Genomic DNA, 18766 nt, shown 5'->3' with positions numbered 1-18766 from the left:
CATCTCGCAGTGCCTTCTCATTATCATTGAGTCCAAATTTCACCCTCGTCAGCGCAGAAAGAAATTCATCGGAAAAAGAAGACGTCTCTCCTTTCCCCACTATCTGTTCTATTTGTTCATATTGTTTTGCAACCTTGTACGCATCACCTAAACAAAAAAAAATTCTGCACTATTCTCTAACAAATACCGTTTGTAGGACGGTCTGATCCACTCCTTGAATAAATTTAAAGCAAATCTTCCAAGAACTACACCATCATCCCTGGCTTCTAAGGACACCCTAAATGACCTTCCTAATCTTTGCATCCTTCTATAGAATAGATATACCCTTTTCCTTAAATTGAGCCACGCCTACAAACCCTGCAACCATTTTGCCTACTATTTTGCCTGGGGTATATACTACAAGTAATCCACCTTTTAAACTTGACAAATTTATAATCGTGGGATCCAGATTCCCAAAAAAGGAGCGAAACAAACCATGGGCCAAAAATGGCGCAAAGCTTTTGAATCAGACCAATTTAACAACAACTGAAAATTTTTTTTTTTAACTTTGCAACAAAATCAATTTTTGTAACTTTGTAACAAATTTTGTAACAAACTTAATTATTTTTCCACTTTCTGACTTTGTGAGTGGCGTTATTACTAAAAAAAGGGTCAATTAGCCATCCTATTACTTGGGACTGTTGAGGCTGTTCTATTGGAGGATTAATTGGGGTGGTGCTCAGGGGAGTTGGAGGGTTTGTTGGGACCCATGTCTTGATCTTTTGAAGGTAATCATAAAGTTCATCTTGATCGAAATCAGGATCATTTGAGTCAAATAAAAGAGGTGGAAATATGCCATCTCCCCTCCACTGTTTTACAAAATCAAAAGCAACCTTTTTGTTATATCCAGTTTCCGCCGGATCGAGAATAGGAATAAAAACTAACATATTGAGATTAAAATTTGAAAAGCAGTTATTCTAAAAATTTAAATATTTGTTTTAAACACAGCTCTTTAATTACGGACGACAGGTTTTGGGCAATAAACTTCACCTTTAACAAGAAGGGTCTAATAAAATTTACTGGGTTGTTTAGTCGTGCTAAATCACTTACGAAAGGTCGTCTGTCTTACATCCAATTGCAGTTGGTCTCAATTAAATCACTAGCGTCAAATGGAGTCACAATTGAGAATTAATTTTTGATTATCGAATTCAATGTTAAATTTTGGTTCGAAACTGCCAAATGTAGATCACACTTCGACTATCTAAAATCATGTAAAAAAAACACCAAACATAGATTGGCTAAGTAAAGGTAGAAATCAACCGGAGACCCGCAGTTGTATAAACTTTACTTAGCAGGTAGAAGCTATCGCGAGGAAATCCATATTAGGCATTGTGTAACAGCCTATTTCAAAATGTTCATTTAAAAGAAAGTGTTTCTCAAGAAGGCGCTTTGAATAGAAAAAAGTTCAATACCTCGTAACATTTCGATGCCTTTTTATCAGTCTTTTGTAGTATTTGCGGCTCAATATCACAAGCAATTTTGGTAGCGGGCGAAATAGCTCTTCAATATGTTGCCAGTATGTAGCGTAAGATGTCCTAAATACTTATAACGGTCACTCAAATGTCACTTGGAGGTTTTCCACTAGTGATATATGCTCCACTAGTCTTAACCGCTTGCCACCACTCTGTAAACCTCTCTTTAAGTTCTTTCTATATGCCCTTTTGTATTGGCAGATGTGATGGTTTACGTAAATTCCAAAGATAGACGATAAACGTTGGTACATGGTCTTTATTAAATAACGTGAGAATACACATAGAGGAAATAAGGTAGCACAAGAACAACTAGCTACGACGGAGGTGAAAGATGGACTGCCTTTAGAACTGAGCCAAGAATGTAACTTTCCTGGAACGGAAATTTCAGCCATTGGTTGTTCAACCATGCCTGGGAACTGACCCCTTTCCCACGACTAGCTTTAGTCCCAAAAGCCCCCCTGGAATGTTCTCGTTGACATATCCATGGCCAAATCTCTAAGAAACGAGACGCCGGAAAAGCCTTCTCGAATTTACGTTCCAAATACTTTACACTTGGAACTCGGAGCCGGAGCTCATTAAACACCGGCTCGGATGCAAAAAACGTATCTCATTAACATCGAACTTCGGGAAATTCTTCATCCGGAAAGGATGGTTGTAGAAACTTTGGAGGGGGCTCATTCGATTAAAAATTCAAAATTCTATTGCCCTTTTTCAAGGACAAAAGTGATTGGAAGACAACAATCCCCCCTCCCATACCCTTTATAATACCTGCTCCCCGTAAACCCCAAGGACATCTAATTAAAATTTTGAGATAACGATATTATTCAAAACAACAATAAGGTCCAAAAAGGTGCTCTTCAGGGGTTAAAATGATTCCCACAGTCCCTGGGGCAAGGGCCGTAAATAATACAAATTGTCAATTTTTGAACATTATTTTTTTGTAATTGAATGGTGTTTGATTGGATCGAAACTTCCAGTGATCATTCCTGTGGCCAATAAGACCAGCTTTTTGCTGTGAGGGGGGGGTAAGGGTATCTGGAAATTGGACCAAAAACTTTTTGTGCTCGATCATTTCGAAATTTTTAATCGTAAATCTTTGGGCCAAGAGATACGTAAGGCACGGAAAAAAAAATCTGGGGCAAGGCTCTCCACTCAATAAAATGGTACTAGAAAAGGGACAAGATATATATATATTTTTTTTGATTGGCTTGGAACTTATATCCTTAAGTCTTTGGGCTAAGAGGACCCGAATACAGAAAAAAATATATATAAAATATGGTTACTTCCAAAAGGCTCGACGTAGGGCCGGAAAAAGGCTAAAAATATTTTTCCCTTGGCTTAAGAAAGTAACTAGAACTTTTGGTTTTAAATTAAATGAGCCTCCTCCGAAGTTTATACGATCACCTTTTCCATAAATATCTTATATCTTAACAACGAGCAACTTGCATAACTTACAGCCCTTGCCCTGGGGGCTCTGGGGTGTTTTGTCAACCTCAGAGGCAAAGTTCTTTTCCCTTTGGATTATTTTTGACAAATGGCTATCTATCAAAATTTTGATCGGATATATTTGGTGGAAAAGGGCGTGGGTTGGAGGGGGGCTGGTAGTGCCCCCGAAATCTCTAGATCTCTTGAAAAGGGCACTAGAAGTTCTGATTTCTAATGGTTGAATGCAAATGTGAAGAAGTTTCCGACGCAGATACAGCATCCAACTATCCGCAAATGGTATTTAAATATGCAGAAAGTACGCATCATGCGTAAGTATGCATCATGCGAAAAAAAATGAATATTGGCGTATTCTTATCATTTAAACTCATTTTTCACAAACAAGTTTAAAAGAATTTCAATTAATAAGAAGGATTTCTTATCTTATTGCTTAAAAGCATTTAGTATTTAAAAGGATATTATTTTTAATCAAAGTAAATTGATGAAAACACTGCGACTAGTCGGGGATTTCTTGCAATCATAACCAAAATATTGCAATTTTACAAATACAATGTAAGTTTCAATCATATCTACGTTTTTGATTCTCAAATATATTCTGCCCTCAGATATTAACATGGAAATTGCTCTTGAAAACTATTTCACAATATCGGCCAAACTTTTTTTTTAATTTGTAATTTAAAAACTAAATATTTTTTACTCGTTTTATTTTAACCATTACTATAACGAGTTGTACTATTGAAATTGCTCGAGATATATTATAACATTCTAAGATTTCTGTATTTAGAGAAAGCACTTATTTTAGAAAAAAAAATGAAAGTTTGAACTCTTAACGTTTTTATGATGAATTATTCTAAGTTGGGATGTGAATTCTAAAAAGGATAACGATAGCAATTTTCTTTCAAAAACTTCATAGGATAAAGGTTTTCTTATGAAGATTTTTGTAGATTATTTTGCAGTAACATAAAATAGATGCACAGTTTTGCTCAACTACGGAAATTCAAAGTTCTTTATGTGATATTTCTTTGCCAACGCAAGATTAGGTCAGAATCAATATTTTCAGTCGATTGGTCTAATCGGTTTTGCTGTATCTTGTTTGGATATCGAGATTATCTAAGCTTCTGGTTTCTAAAAATGTTTTTTTCTCTTTTACTTGCTTACAAAACTGTTTTTTTTCGAAATTTGTTTTTTCGATAGGAAGTTTTTCTTGCACATTTTGGAGTCCTAGGAATCCTTCGCCGAAAAAATGGGAAATCCTGAACTCGTTTTCCAGATTTGCCCTTCTGTAAAATTTGTGTTGCATTATCCATGGCTTACTATATTAGATGTGCTGTCGGTAGTGAAACAAACTACAATAGTCATTTTTGAAACTGTAGTAGTCGTCAGATCGTTTAAATGAACAGCGGGGGAGTGTTTGTGATTAAAAGATATTTATAATTGAGGTTTGATACGCCCTATGCTGTGTTAAGTCTTAATGATTTAGAAATGCCTTGAATATTTAAAATCTAGGGGAATTTATTTCTGATCAACCCCACCCTAATTAAACTAGGAGGAGTTTGAAATGAGTGACATTAGTAGTTGCCAAAGATAGTCTCGTAGTTTTGGAAAGTAGGATTTGTATTTCTTGGAAAAGTATAATTAACTTTGGTTATATTAACTTAATAATTTTAAAAAGCGCCTACGCATTTGATAATGTGGGCCAAGATTTCTCCATTGTAAATTATACATTTAATACAAATCTTGTGCTACTCTAATAAATTTGTCGGCGGTTTCTTTAAGTTCTAATCTAACTTTTTGTCTATCGTCGAAATTAAATAGAGAGGCGTGTAGCTAGCAAGCAAGGATAAACTCGTGCGAAAAGAAGAAACAAAATCCTACCTTTTTTCAGGCTACACCAGCATAAGAAAATATAAAATCACTAGGGCAAATTACCAAGAAGAATCAGTAGACTAAAACATAATCTTCTAAAACACAATAAAACTTTAACTTCATTGACTTGTATCAATGACCGTTGATATGTAATTGATATGCCATACTTCATTGACCATTATATTTATTTTTAAGTTTTGAAGTATTGGCCGTGTTTTTTTTGGTTCGAAAGTGATTTTCTATATAACTTCTTCACCTTTTAAATCCCAAAAGTTTAGTTTAGAAATTCAAGAAACATTCCGACTTGGTAGGAAAGTATTAAGCGAAAGTTGCGTCAAAAACTAGAAACCATTGCTAGAAAAACATTACTTTAAAAAAAACCATCTTCGTTGATAAGTCGCTACAATAAGTTTGCCGACCCTTTTTTTATTGAACAAAATTCAGTAAAAAAAAGCTTTTACTTTTTTCCCTACTGTAAAAGTGATTTTTTACTTTCTCCAAAAATTGTGTTTCTCGAAATTTCTTTTTCAAGCATCAGAGTTCTTGTTTACATCTAGCGACCAGGAGTTTTCTCTCGTTTTCCTTTTCGTCTCGTTTTTTTTCCTTTTCTTTTCTTTTTCTTTAAATTCCGATAAAATGTAAGGTTCTACCAGTTTTTCTCCCAAGATTCTACCAGTGGCGTCAAGTAACGAAAATTGAAGGGGGGGGGGCAAAATTTATTTTTCACCATCTGTGAAGGAGGTAATTTTTTCAATGAAAATATGAAAATGGGCATTTTTCAATAACAATACCCCCCCCCCCCAAAAAAAAGGGTATTTTTGAGATTTAAGAGAGGGGAAAAAACCTAGGGGTACATATCCTCTTACCCCTCTCCTCCCAATTAATGCAACTGGGCTCTACTTTCGTTGGAACTGCACACTCTTGACTTCGTATTGGTAACATGCTTGTACTGAGTTGTCTTTTTTGTATGGTTTTTCTCTGAGATTAAACTAATTTTCCCAACTTAGCTCGAATATGTATGCAAAGACGGGTAAATCAAACTATAAATAAAAACTTGTGGATGTCCATTAGTTTGTAAAACAGATAGAATAAACTTTTAGAGAAAAATATTTTCAAGAGCAAAATAAATCAGTAAAACTAACATTAAATATTTTATGCCGTAGAAGAAAATAAAATGAGATGGAATATATGGATGCAAAAGGTTAATGTTCATTATATGTTTTCGGGAAAGACCACCCAGGAGGACCTATAAAATTCTCGTAATTCTCCTAAGCAAAAACAACGGGCCTTGTGTCCATTGGTTAGACTAGCATCCATGTATATGAATGCCATCTATGATTCAGCATTTCAAGTAGGTTTAAATCATATCCTTTTGTCCAAATGAAAGTGCATACCTAAAATTTTCAAAAATGGGTTAGGAAGAGAGAAAGTTCATTTAATGCTTTTTTATCCACTGATCGTACATGCTACATATATCCACTTCATTAGGGGGGAGGGATGATGGTTCATAATTGGGAAAAAAATTTTTTTCATTACCTCTGGATGAAAGACTGCCTTAAATAGTTCACAGACGAACCCCATGCTTTATTTTATTAATGCCAAAATGGAGCTAGATACTTAAGCTACACAGTGCAATTTTGCACAGCTTTTCTCCTTTAGGTTCTTTCGCGAAAAACTACCCTTGCGAAAACCCTAAAATTAATGTCAGCTACTCTTATGTAAAATTATAAAAATGTCAGATATGTCCTTCGGCTAGTACACGATAGTATATAAATATTTAACTATATACAATTCGCATTAATCATGACGCACGATGCTATTTTAGTCCAATCAATAGACCTATTTGTCGTAGTCGAAAGCTATACTGTTGACTTGGTAAAGAGTGATGCGTCTTATGTATAATTTTTTGTCCAACCTTTACAACGCAGAATGGATGTTCGTTGACGCTTATAGGTTTTGATTGGAGATTGAAAGTTTTACTACTTTTTTATGGACCAAAACAGGTCGGAGGGAACCTGATGTCTCTTCGACGCCCTATATATCTTAGAGGCCAATGCAGTGCCATGTTACAAATCCTGAGTTTCAATTAATCAGAATGGTTAAAAGGTCAGAAAAGCACATCCCAGTGCTGGCATTGTAAGTACAGTTCTTAGGGCAGAAGCCCGAAATTACTTAAAAGGCCTGTAAAACATGGCTCAATAGATCTGTTTTAGTTTAAAGGTTTTCTAAAGTTGTTCACATAAAGAAAAGAAGACATTTCAACCTGCATGTTTCATGAGCCCAAAGTGAGACCCTGGTGCCTCCTACAGTTTTTCTGCACCCCTAATTTTGCACTTTTCTTTTATTCTTACTAAAAGTGTTAAACAAATAAGTAGAACCACAGGGAAATTTTTATACAAGACAGTGGAACGCAACTTTAAATGAATATTTCGACCCTATATCCAAAGGGCCGTCCTCAGCAAAACAGACGAAGAGAATAAAAACACTATAAAAGAAACTCACATTAAAATTCAATCATTAAAACTGTTAAAAAAAATGTTTTCGTTTGGAGTACCAGTCCTGGTTGAATTTCCTTGAAGTAATGATATTAGGGCTGTCTTAAAACTTTTTTTAAACAGTTTTAATGATTGAATTTTAATGTAAGTTTCTTTTATAGTGTTTTTATTCTCTTCGTCTGTTTTGCTGAGGACGGCCCTTGGATATAGGGTTGAAATATTCATTTAAAGTTGCGTTCCACTGTCTTGTATAAAAATTTCCCTGTTGTTCTACTTATTTGTTTATGATGGAAAGGCAGTGTGGTCTTCTTCGCTATTTACTAAAAGCGATATTCAAGAATTTCTAAGCTTGCTGGTTACAAATCTGAGTCATGGCCGCGTATTTGCAGAACAATGAAGTGCGAATTTACCGCATAGTGGGCAAATTCATAGTCTAATGGGAAAATTAAAATCGATATTATATTTATTGAGTCGTAAATAATTAGCGCGCATCTGAACATTTAATCACATACATACATTAAATGTTCTATTTGTATAATTTGGCACCCTTGCCCCTGGCACTGCGCACACTATTTAATCCTTAGAGCAGTGACGTACACAGGAGGAGGGCCTCTGGGCCAGGCTTCTTTCAAAATCCTAAATTTTTCAGAGTTTCGGGGCACTTGTTGTTCAAATTATGTTATTTTGTTTTATCATTACCCCTCCCCTAAAAAATCGGTGCATGAGGTGCATTTTCTCGTATTTTTCCCCTCTCTTCGAGAAAAATCGTAGTTCACCTCTGACCTCCTCCTTCCTTCCTAAGGTTTGGACCTGTGTGCGTTTATGGTGACAAAGAAAATAACATCACTGGCTTTTAATATATTCCGCCGATTATTTCTTTGGAAAACGTTTTGATTTTCCTGTTTTACTTATATCTTTTGGCGTGGACCCTGTGTTTAAGTTCCTTTGTATATTTCATTATGAGCCTATAAATAGCCGATTTTGCCGACTGTTTAAAAAAGAATACAGTGCGACGATTTGACTGTAACTGGCGAAGAGTAATAACCCACTGTTTTATTTCTTTTTTTTACCTTTAGTAACTGGATTTGTCGCTCGTAAGGCAAATATTATGTCAAATATTCTAGATTCATAAGTACTGTTTATGTAAAATGTTCGTAAAATCCTGCTTCAGCGGATGTTTGATCCGAAATTGATTTGTTTATGTATTTTGCGCCTGCAATAAGTGCTTGGGTTATTTATATTTAAACTGGAGGATTTACTAAGCAAATAACAGATGGCTTTTAAATTGACCAGACAAGCACTTGAAAAATCTACGCTTCTATTCAACATATTTTCTGTTTTTATCAGTCCGTTACTTTTCATTATAAAAATAAATGCACAATGGTTGGCCTTTTTTGAAGTTGCTTGGCTCTAAAGTAATGTAACGTTATAGTTCTGCCGTAAATTGATGATTTCACACATTTATTAAAATGAACATGTAAAATGTATCTTAATTTGTCGCTTAAAACTATTGGCTGAAACGATCCGGGAACAGTAATACTATTTCTATAGTCAGTGTTTTGGTTGGAATGTTTTATTGATTTCAATGATGTTGGGCGATTTCACGAAAAATTGGAACAGCCACTACAATAGAAACTTTAAAAAACGCATCAAAATTTGTTTAAATGTAGTTTTTTTTTACGTTTTCTCGAGTTGAACGATTTTTCGTTTTTTTTGGAGGGCTCACGCCCGTACATTACCCCTTCAGATATGGCCTTACCTGATTCCTATTCATCTTTCAAAACCTAAGCAACTTAAAGTTTATATGGTAAGACTTAAGACCATGTTATATTCTTTAAATCTGAATGTTCCTTGGCTTTCAGATAAATATCTTCGCGTTTTTTTTTCATCACTTATTTCACAGTTGAGTAAAACTAAAATCTAATGCTCTTTATTCATAGATTGTTTTGCAAAAGCAGTTACATTTTTTGCATCCTTTCAAGCAATGTTGGAACCGTGGTTAGAACCCATAGGCATGACAGCTAGCGGTTTTGTGGCAACGCTGGTCATGTGTGCGTGATCTCCGCGAATCGGAGAAGAGTTCCTTTGTTCACTTGAATCAAAAATTGTAATTCAGTTCCATTCTGTCTGCTGTACTGTAAGGGTGTCTGTTTCTTCTTTCGGTTACTAGTTTTGAATCTTTTTATCAATTCCTTTTCTTGGAACCGAAAAATTTTAATAAAACTCAGTGTGTGATAAAGCTACATACCAAATACAGTCCAGTGATATATTTTCTTGCAGCGCTATTTTGTTTGACTGTACCTGAACGTGTGTTTTATTTCTTTTTGTGATTTAATCCTATTTAAAGGAACAAAATATGGTAAGAGCTATACCTTCCTCCATATTGGTCAATATTTACCAAATCATATTATTGAGTTTCAAATAAAATGAATATACCATTCGATGCCTTTTTTTATGCTGATTACGAATATAACAATAATTTCTATCGGAAATGAATTTTAAACCGCCCCCCTCCAATATATGCCAATTCAGGGTATATATTTCTACATTAGGGGGGGGGGCAAATTTTATTTCTGATGTAAATGGGAGGTAAGTTTAAACTTTACCCGGCCCCCCCCCCCCCCCCTAAGGTAGAAATTTTACCCTCCCCATGGAGAATTCCCCAGTGGAAAAACCCCCAGCAGAAAGTTTGTCCCCCTACCCAAAAATGTTTATCTTAAAATTTTGATCGGACGATTATGGGATAAAAAGGGGCGGTGGAGGGGGCTTAGTTACCCTCCAATTTTTTTGGTCACTCAGGGCACTAGAACTTTTAATTTTCGTTCGAATGAACACTCTCCCGATATTCTAGGACCAATGGGGCGATACGATCACCCCTGAAAAAAACAAGCATCTGTGATTTTTCTTCTGGCAAAAAATAGGCTACAAAATTCCTCATTTTTGCAGATATAAGCTTGAAACCTCTACAGTATGGTTCTCTGATACGCTGATTTTGGAAATCAGGAAAATTTCTTCAATCACAAAACTTTTTGCTTCATTATTTTTTGATTGGACTATCAACAAGTTTGTTGATTTTCTGGGGTTCACATTTCTTTTTTCAAATTTGTTTTACGGTTCAAAAATCAGGCAGAATAAAAATACATCACCACATTCCCCATTCAATGCTCTTCCCAAATATGTTAATAACTATCGTTGAAATTGCTACCCCTCTTCCTCCTCCCCTGGGGTCAGATAGTCTATATTACTAGGGAATGCAAAAATAGCTGATTTTGTGCATTGGCTTTATTTTTTGTGCTAATTTCTAACCAGTAGTTGGTTCAAAATAGTAACTTTAAAGAAAAAGAAGCAAAATTGTCTACATTACATGTTTAGAAAAAATCTAATAACACAGCTTTAGGGAGGGGATGCTGTGTTGTATGCCACTTCTGTATTATATGGTACACACTCGAGAATTTGGATCGCGAAGATGAGACAATAACCGGTTTTCACGGTCTTTATACCAGACAAAAATAGCGACGAAGACCACACTGCCTTTCAATCACAAACAACAAAAGTACGAAGAACAACAGGGAAATCTTTTTGTAAGACAGTGGAGATAATTTGAATGAATATTTCTACCCTATGTCCAAGGGCCGTCCTCAGCAAGACAAAAATATATATAAGAAAAAAGACTCACAACAACATGGGACCAATAAAAACCAAAAAAGTGGAAATTTTTTTTTTCAAAACAGTCCAAGCATCATTATTTCAGCGAAGTTCAACCAGTCCTGGTTGAACTTCGCTGAAGTAATGATGCTTGGACTGTTTTTGAAAAAAATTTCCACTTTTTTGGTTTTTATTGGTCCCATGTTGTTGTGAGTCTTTTTTCTTATATATATTTATGTCTTGCTGAGGACGGCCCTTGGACATAGGGCCGAAATATTCATTCAAATTAGCTCCACTGTCTTACAAAAAGATTTCCCTGTTGTTCTTCGTACTTTTGTTGTTTGCTATACCAGACAATTAGCTTCGGCTCTGTGGAGAACTATATTTTAGTTAAATTTAATTAAATATTTAGTTGATATTTTGGTTAGGTTAGGTATTTAATATAATGCGTTCTATGCGGCCCCCTACCATAATTTTCTGTTGTAGTTTCCATAATTTTGTTACTAGAGTTTTTTATTTTCATCATGTTTTGGTATATTTCATTAGCATTCACCAAACTTCACTTCTCGAGTGTGTACTATATAATACGGAAGTACATGTTGTATTCTTAATTTTAGGCTAGACTTAAGCAACGGCTATTTTATTTAAAAAGCGTTGAATTGAGAGTCGAATGGTATTACTGATTTGTTATTATTGTTTTTAGCTATTCCAAAAAGGTGTCTTGTGCCAAGATTACTAATTCTTATTTTATTCTTACCTGAAGAACTTTTTCTAATTGACCTATAGTTGTTTTAGATAACTAAGTTGGTATAAGCCTAGAATTGGGGCTATTGAAAAGGAAACATGTTAAGAAAACAATTATTACTTCATAATTTGTAGAAAAAATATAGTTATTACACTTTGACTGCAATTCCACTGCTTTTTACCCCCTCCCCCAATGTGCTAATGTATAGCCTAAATTATATATTTCCCATGCATTTTACCATGCACCCACCCTTGTTTTAGCACTTGCTTTAACTTGATGAAATCAAGAAACGGAAAAACAGATGGGAAATATATAATTTGGGCTATGTGCTTGCACGTTGGGGGGAGAGAGAGAATAAAATATAGTCGAATTACAGTCAAAATGTGTTACCTACAATTATTCTGCATATTGTAAAATGGAAATTGTATTCTTAGCATGTTTCCTTCTCAACAACCCCATTTCTAGGCTTATACCTTAAACCATGTTTCTAGGCGGATACCAACTTAGTTATCTAAAACTCAGTTTTACTGCTACACGCGTTGTTTCTTTGTCATCAATTAATGTCTTGGCTTATCCTTGTGATTTTTCGTAACTTAATGAACTAGGACGTTTACGCTTACATTTAATTTTGAGAAGAACGCCTTACTTGAATATGCAATTCCAAATCAAATTATTTTCATTGAAATCTATTTTAAATTCATATCCTCCTACATCCTAAATCAATTCTTCTATATAGGGCATACTGTGATATAGGGTTAGCCAAAAACAGCCAAATGTTCTGCTAGGTACTTGTGTATTATGCCACTCACTCAATAGTCTGGGTGACGAGTGAATCTATCTTGCTTATTTCCAAAAGTACATGTTGTGTCAGGAACAAATTTTCTGAGTGCATAGATTTATAGAATTAATATCAGTGATTTTGATTTGCTCGCGTCCAGCTTTCCAGATGGGTGGCATCACAGAAAAAACATGCTTAGAAGTATACGGTTTTTTCGAAGTTTTCGAATGATAAGAATCGAATTTTGTTTATTTCATTGTTATTTTTAATTAATAGTTTATAATTTTTTTTTGTTTATTTTTAATTGCGCATATAAAAAGTTGAGCTACAAGTAAGCTAAGAGATCCAGGACCCTGGTAGATTTGTGATCAGCATCTTTAGTGAGTCATGAAATATTATCATCATCTCAGCTGTTGTTATGTTTTGTTGGGTGACATTGTTTTTGTCAGCTAAAGTCAGTGATTAGACGAGTCTATTAGCATCCAGTTATTTCTATTCTGGCATGCTTTGGCACTCTGATTGCCATATTGGGTTAGAAAATTAATTAAGCATTAGCTTCGTTAATTTTTCATCAGTTAAAGCATAAAGTTAAGAATTTACCCCTGTTGCATCACAAAAAATTTAACATTTGAAATTTGAGGGTCAGGCCAGTGCTGGCGGTCATGGGTCTGACCGATTCGTGATCACCAGGGTCAAAATGACCAGAATCCGTTCTCCAATAAGTTGTACCTTTTACAACTTGTTGGATTTTTGCAACAAAAAAAGGGGGGGGGGTCAGGATTTTTTCACTTGGCGCCTGGACTGCAAGTTTACGCTGTGTAAAAATCAAGCACAACCCGGTTTCTTCGTTAGTTACTTTCAGGTTAGCTTGAGACAGAGACAGGTGACAGAACAGATAGGAAATATATCATTTGGGTTATATATTTGCTTATTAGGGGGAGGGGGTGCAGAATAATTGTATTAACACATTTTGCATGCAGACCGGTATACTTTATCCCCCCCCCCTAATGTGCAATTCTATAACCCAAATTTTGTCTCTAAAGTAACGAAGAAACCGGTTTGTTTCCATAATTTTGTTACTAAAGTATTGTATTTTCATCATATTTTGTTTATTTCATTAGCATTCACCAAACTTCACTTATCGAGTGTGTACTATATAATACGGAAGTACATGCTGTATTCTTAATTTTAGGCTAGACTTAAGTAAATAAGCTATTTTATTTAGAAAACGTTTAATTGAGAGTCGAATGGTATTACTGATTTGTTATTATTGTCTTTAGCTATTCCAAAAAGGTGTCTTGTGCCAAGATTACTAATTCTTATTTTATTCTTACCTGAAGAACTTTTTCTAATTGACCTATAGTTGTTTTAGATAACTAAGTTGGTATAAGCCTAGAATTGGGGCTATTGAGAAGGAAACATGTTAAGAAAACAGTTCTTACTTCATAATTTGTAGAAAAAATATAGTTATTACACTTTGACTGCAATTCCACTGCTTTTTACCCCCTCCCCCAATGTGCTAATGTATAGCCTAAATTATATATTTCCCATGCATTTTACCATGCACCCACCCTTGTACCCGCACTTGCTTTAACTTGATGAAATCAAGAAACGGAAAAACAGATGGGAAATATGTAATTTGGGTTAGGCTATATGCTTGCACGTTGGGGGGGGCAGAGAATAAAATATAGTCGAATTACAGTCAAAATGTGTTACCTACAATTATTCTGCATATTGTAAAATGGAAATTGTATTCTTAGCATGTTTCTTTCTCAACAACCCCATTTCTAGGCTTATACCTTAAACCATGTTTCTAGGCTTATACCAACTTAGTTATCTAAAACTCAGTTTTACTGCTACACGCGTTGTTTCTTTGTCATCAATTAATGTCTTGGCTTATCCTTATGATTTTTTGTAACTTAATGAATTAGGACGTTTACGCTTACATTTAATTTTGAGAAGAACGACTTGCTTGAATATGCAATTCCAAATCAAATTATTTTCATTGAAATCTATTTTAAATTCATATCCTCCTACATCCTAAATCAATTCTTCTATATAGGGCATACTGTGATATAGGGTTAGCCAAAAACAGCCAAATGTTCTGCTAGGTACTTGTGTATTATGCCACTCACTCAATAGTCCGGGCGCCAAGTGAATCTATCTTGCTTATTTCCAAAAGTACAATATTGTGTCAGGAACAAATTTTCTGAGTGCATAGATTTATAGAATTAATATCAGTGATTTTGATTTGCTCGGGTCCAGCTTTCCAGATGGGTGGCATCACAGAAAAAACATGCTTAGAAGTATAAGTTTTTTTCGAAGTTTTCGAATGATAAGAATCGAATTTTGTTTATTTTATTGTTATTTTTAATTAATAGTTTATAATATTTTTTTGTTTATTTTTAATTGCGCATATAAAAAGTTGAGCTACAAGTAAGCTAAGAGATCCAGGACCCTGGTAGATTTGTGATCAGTATCTTTAGTGAGTCATGAAATATTATCATCATCTCAGCTATTGTTATGCTTTGTTGGGTGGCATTTTTTTTTGTCTGCTAAAGTCAGTGATTAGATGAGTTCTATTTGCATCCAGTTATTTCCATTCTGGCATGCTTTGGCACTCTGATTGCCATATTGGGTTAGAAAATTAATTAAGCATTAGCTTCGTTAATTTTTCATCAGTTAAAGCATAAAGTTAAGAATTTACCCCTGTTGCATCACACAAAATTATAACATTTGAAATTTGAGGGTCAGGCCAGTGCTGGCGGTCATGGGTCTGACCGATTCGTGATCACCAGGGTCAAAAGGACCAGAATCCGTTCTCCAACATGTTACCTTTTACAACTTGTTGGATTTTTTTCAACAAAAAAAGGGGGGGTCAGGATTTTTTCACTTGGCGCCTGGACTGCAAGTTTACGCTGTGTAAAAATCAAGCACAACCCGGTTTCTTCGTTAGTTACTTTCAGGTTAGCTTGAGACTAGAGACAGGTGACAGAACAGATAGGAAATATATAATTTGGGCTATATATTTGCTTATTAGGGGGAGGGGGTGCAGAATAATTTTATTAACACATTTTGCATGCAAATCTGCTATACTTTACCCCGCCCCCCCTCCTAATGTGCAATTATATAACCCAAATTTTGTTTCTAAAGTAACGAAGAAACCGGTTTGTTTTCGAGTTTTACACAGCGTAAACTTGAGTGAGTGGTGTATAATACACAAGTATCTTTCTGCTATGTAATTAAATAATAAAAAAAACAAGTTTTTATAACTGAAAGTAAGGAGCGACATTAAAACTTAAAACGAACAGAAATTATTCCGTATATGAAAGGGGACGTCCCCTCCTCAACGCCATCCTGTTTTCGCGAAAGTTTTTTGTTGTTAAAAAAAAATAGAGTTGTGAGTAAGTCAAACTTTAGCGTAAAGAAGGAGGTGCTGAGGAGGGGACAGCCCCTTTCATATACGGAATAATTTCTGTTCGTTTTAAGTTTTAACGTCGTTCCTTACGTTCAGTTTAAAAAACTTGTTTTTTTAATTTAATTTTTGAACGTTTTTGAATAAATGCAGATTTTGATCTTGGCTCACAGTACATGAATAATTAAAACAAAATTTTCATATTAATTTACTTTTATTCGGTTAAATGGCTTTCTCGAAACTTGTTTCATTTAATTTACGAACGTTTTTATTAGTAATAAATATACGTAACTTACGAATTAACTTACGTAACGAACTTCTATATTCATATATTTTTAATACATATATTAGGGGGTTCGCCCCCTAGTCAATACCTTGCTCTTTAAGCGAAAGTTCAATTTTTTTTTCCAATTCTTTAAAAATGACCGCTTAATCACAAAGGCCGTTAATTAGAATAAATAGCTCTTATGAAAGTACTAAGAAATCTCTGGCTTAAAGAGTGAGGTATTGACTAGGGGGTGAACCTAATCATATATGTAATATTTTCTGTTCGTTTAAAGTTTTGATGTTGCTGCTGTTGCAGTTGAAAAACTTGTTTTTTTATATTTAATTTCTGATCTTTTTTTAAATAATGCTGGGAATTCCGGCATCCCCTTCATAGCAATGTCCCTTCCCCCATGAAAACTTGCTTCATGGAAATATCCTCCTACATAACCCCTGACCCCAGGCACGTACGCAGGAATTTGTTTCGGGGGGGGGCCAAATCCTTCAAACCCATTATTCTGTGAGAAAAATCAGAAAATTATGGGAATATGAAAAAAGTCGTGAGATTTCGGCGGGGGGGGGGGGGGCGGGCCCGTAGCCCCCCCCACTACCAGGAAAAATCTCCCCTGAAAACGTCTGTACTGTATACTTCCCAATAACCAATACTATATGTTAACATTGGGTAGGCTAAAGTTCATAACTTTCAGCCCTCCTCCCGGGAACTTCGGGGGATTAAGTCATCCTAAAAGACATACTTATGGTATTTTCGAACATAGTGAAAAAAATGACTATCTCAAAATTTTGATCAGGTGACCTTATGAAAAAATGAGAGCAGAAGTGGGCCTAGTTATCCTCCATTTTTTTGGTCACTTAAAAAGGGCACTAGAACTTTTAATTTCCATTCCAATGAGCACTCCCACGATATTCTAGGACCACTGGGTCGATACGATCACCCCTGGGGAAAAAAAACAAATAAATAAACACGCACCCGTGATCTTTCTTTTGGCAAAAAATGCAAAATTCCACAGTTTTGTAGATAGGAGCTTGAAATCTCTACAGTAGTGTTCTCTGATACGCGGAATATGATGGTGTGATTTTCATTCAGGTTCTATAACTTTTAGGGGGTCTTTTCCCCTTTTTCAAAAATCAGCCAAATTTTCTCAGGCGCGTAACTTTTGATGGGTAGGATTAAACTTGATGAAACTTATATATTTGAAATCAGCATTAAAATCCGATTCTTCTGATGTATCTATTTGTATCAAAATTCCGTTTTCTAGAGTTTCGGTTACCATTGAGCCGGGTAAAGTAACATTGGGTAAAGTTCATAACTTTCAGCCCTCCTCCTGGGGGCTTCGAGGGATTAAGTCATCCTAAAAGACAAAGTTATAATATTTTCGACCATGTTGAATAAAATGGCTATCTCAAAATTTTGATCAGATGACTTTGGGAAAAAAATGAGCGCGGGAGGGGGCCTAGTTGCCCTCCGTTGTTTGGTCACTTAAAAAGGGCACTAGAACTTTTAATTTCCATTCGAATGAGCTCTCTCGCGATATTCTAGGACCACTGGGTCGATACGCTCACCCCTGGGGAAAAAAACAAAAAAACACGCAACCGTGTTCTTTCCTCTGGCAAAAAGTGCAAAATTCCACATTTTTGTAGATAGGGGCTTGAAACCTCTACAGTAGGGTTCTCTTATACGCTGAATATGATGGTGTCATTTTCTTTAAGATTCTATAGCTTTTAGGGGATCTTTTCCCCTTTTCTCGAAAATCAGCCAAATTTGCTCAGGCGCGTAACTTTTGAAAGGTAAGATTAAACTTGATGAAACTTATATATTTGAAATCAGAATTAAAATATGATTCTTTTGATGTATCTATTGGTATCAAAATTCCGTTTTTTAGAGTTTCAGTTACCATTGAGCCGGGTTGCTCCTTACTTACAGTTCGTTACCACGAACTGTTTGATGTCCTGTGGTAACATTGAATGGCGCAATAAAAGCATTTTTGGTACTGTTCTATTATCTGTAAAACACGCGAGAAGTGAAGTTTGTTTGTTTCTAATGCAATCTAACAAAACATTATGCAAATATAATAGTTCAGAAATAAACTTGGGATATATATTTACATATCATAGGAAGGGGGGGGTAAAGCATAGCATATATTAAATACATAACCTAACCTAGGTACCTTTCCCCCCTAAGCCCCCAAAAACTAAAGTTTAAATATAGTTCCCGGAGTGAAAAACGGGGTAATGGTTGAGCTTTGCTTTTCTCGACGCGTGTTTTAAAGATAATAGAACAGTACCTTTTTTTTATATCTTTTTCGTTACCCTTAATGGTCTTGAAATTATCAATATATTATTCAGAACTAAACTGTAGCTTATTACTGGATATTTTCTGTGTTGTAGGCCTAATCTGTGGTTTGCTATCTAGACCATCACTTGTGTTGTTCGTAATTTTGTATTTCAAGCGAAGATGTTTTTATTTGTTTCTGCAAAAATATGGTTCCCTTTAACGTTTCATGTTAGTAGAGAAAGTTCAATGATTTAGTACAGTTATTTTTGCATGTAAATTGTTACTTTTGTTTACTTTTCTACATTAAGTGA

At 35.1% G+C, this 18766-nt stretch overlaps 1 protein-coding gene across 5 annotated transcripts in view; it reads left to right on the top strand.

The window, feature by feature from the left end:
- heph (polypyrimidine tract-binding protein 1 heph) overlaps positions 1–18766 on the top strand; it is a 261216-nt gene that overhangs the window by 95544 nt on the left and 146906 nt on the right. The window contains exon 1 of one of the 5 annotated variants that reach the window (XM_089100423.1): positions 9449–9674. The exons of the other annotated variants lie outside the window; for them this stretch is intronic. Coding sequence (XP_088956549.1) covers positions 9672–9674 — 3 coding nt within the window. The 5' untranslated portion in view covers positions 9449–9671. Of the gene's footprint in view, positions 1–9448; positions 9675–18766 lie in introns of those variants that run through there. 5 annotated transcript variants of the gene reach the window in all.

This window comes from Artemia sp. Qi Xiang Cuo, chromosome 14 (assembly GCF_049724085.1).
Source record: "Artemia sp. Qi Xiang Cuo chromosome 14, ASM4972408v1, whole genome shotgun sequence".
Lineage (NCBI taxonomy): Eukaryota > Metazoa > Arthropoda > Branchiopoda > Anostraca > Artemiidae > Artemia > Artemia sp. Qi Xiang Cuo.
This window is presented reverse-complemented; position numbering and strand designations above follow the sequence as displayed.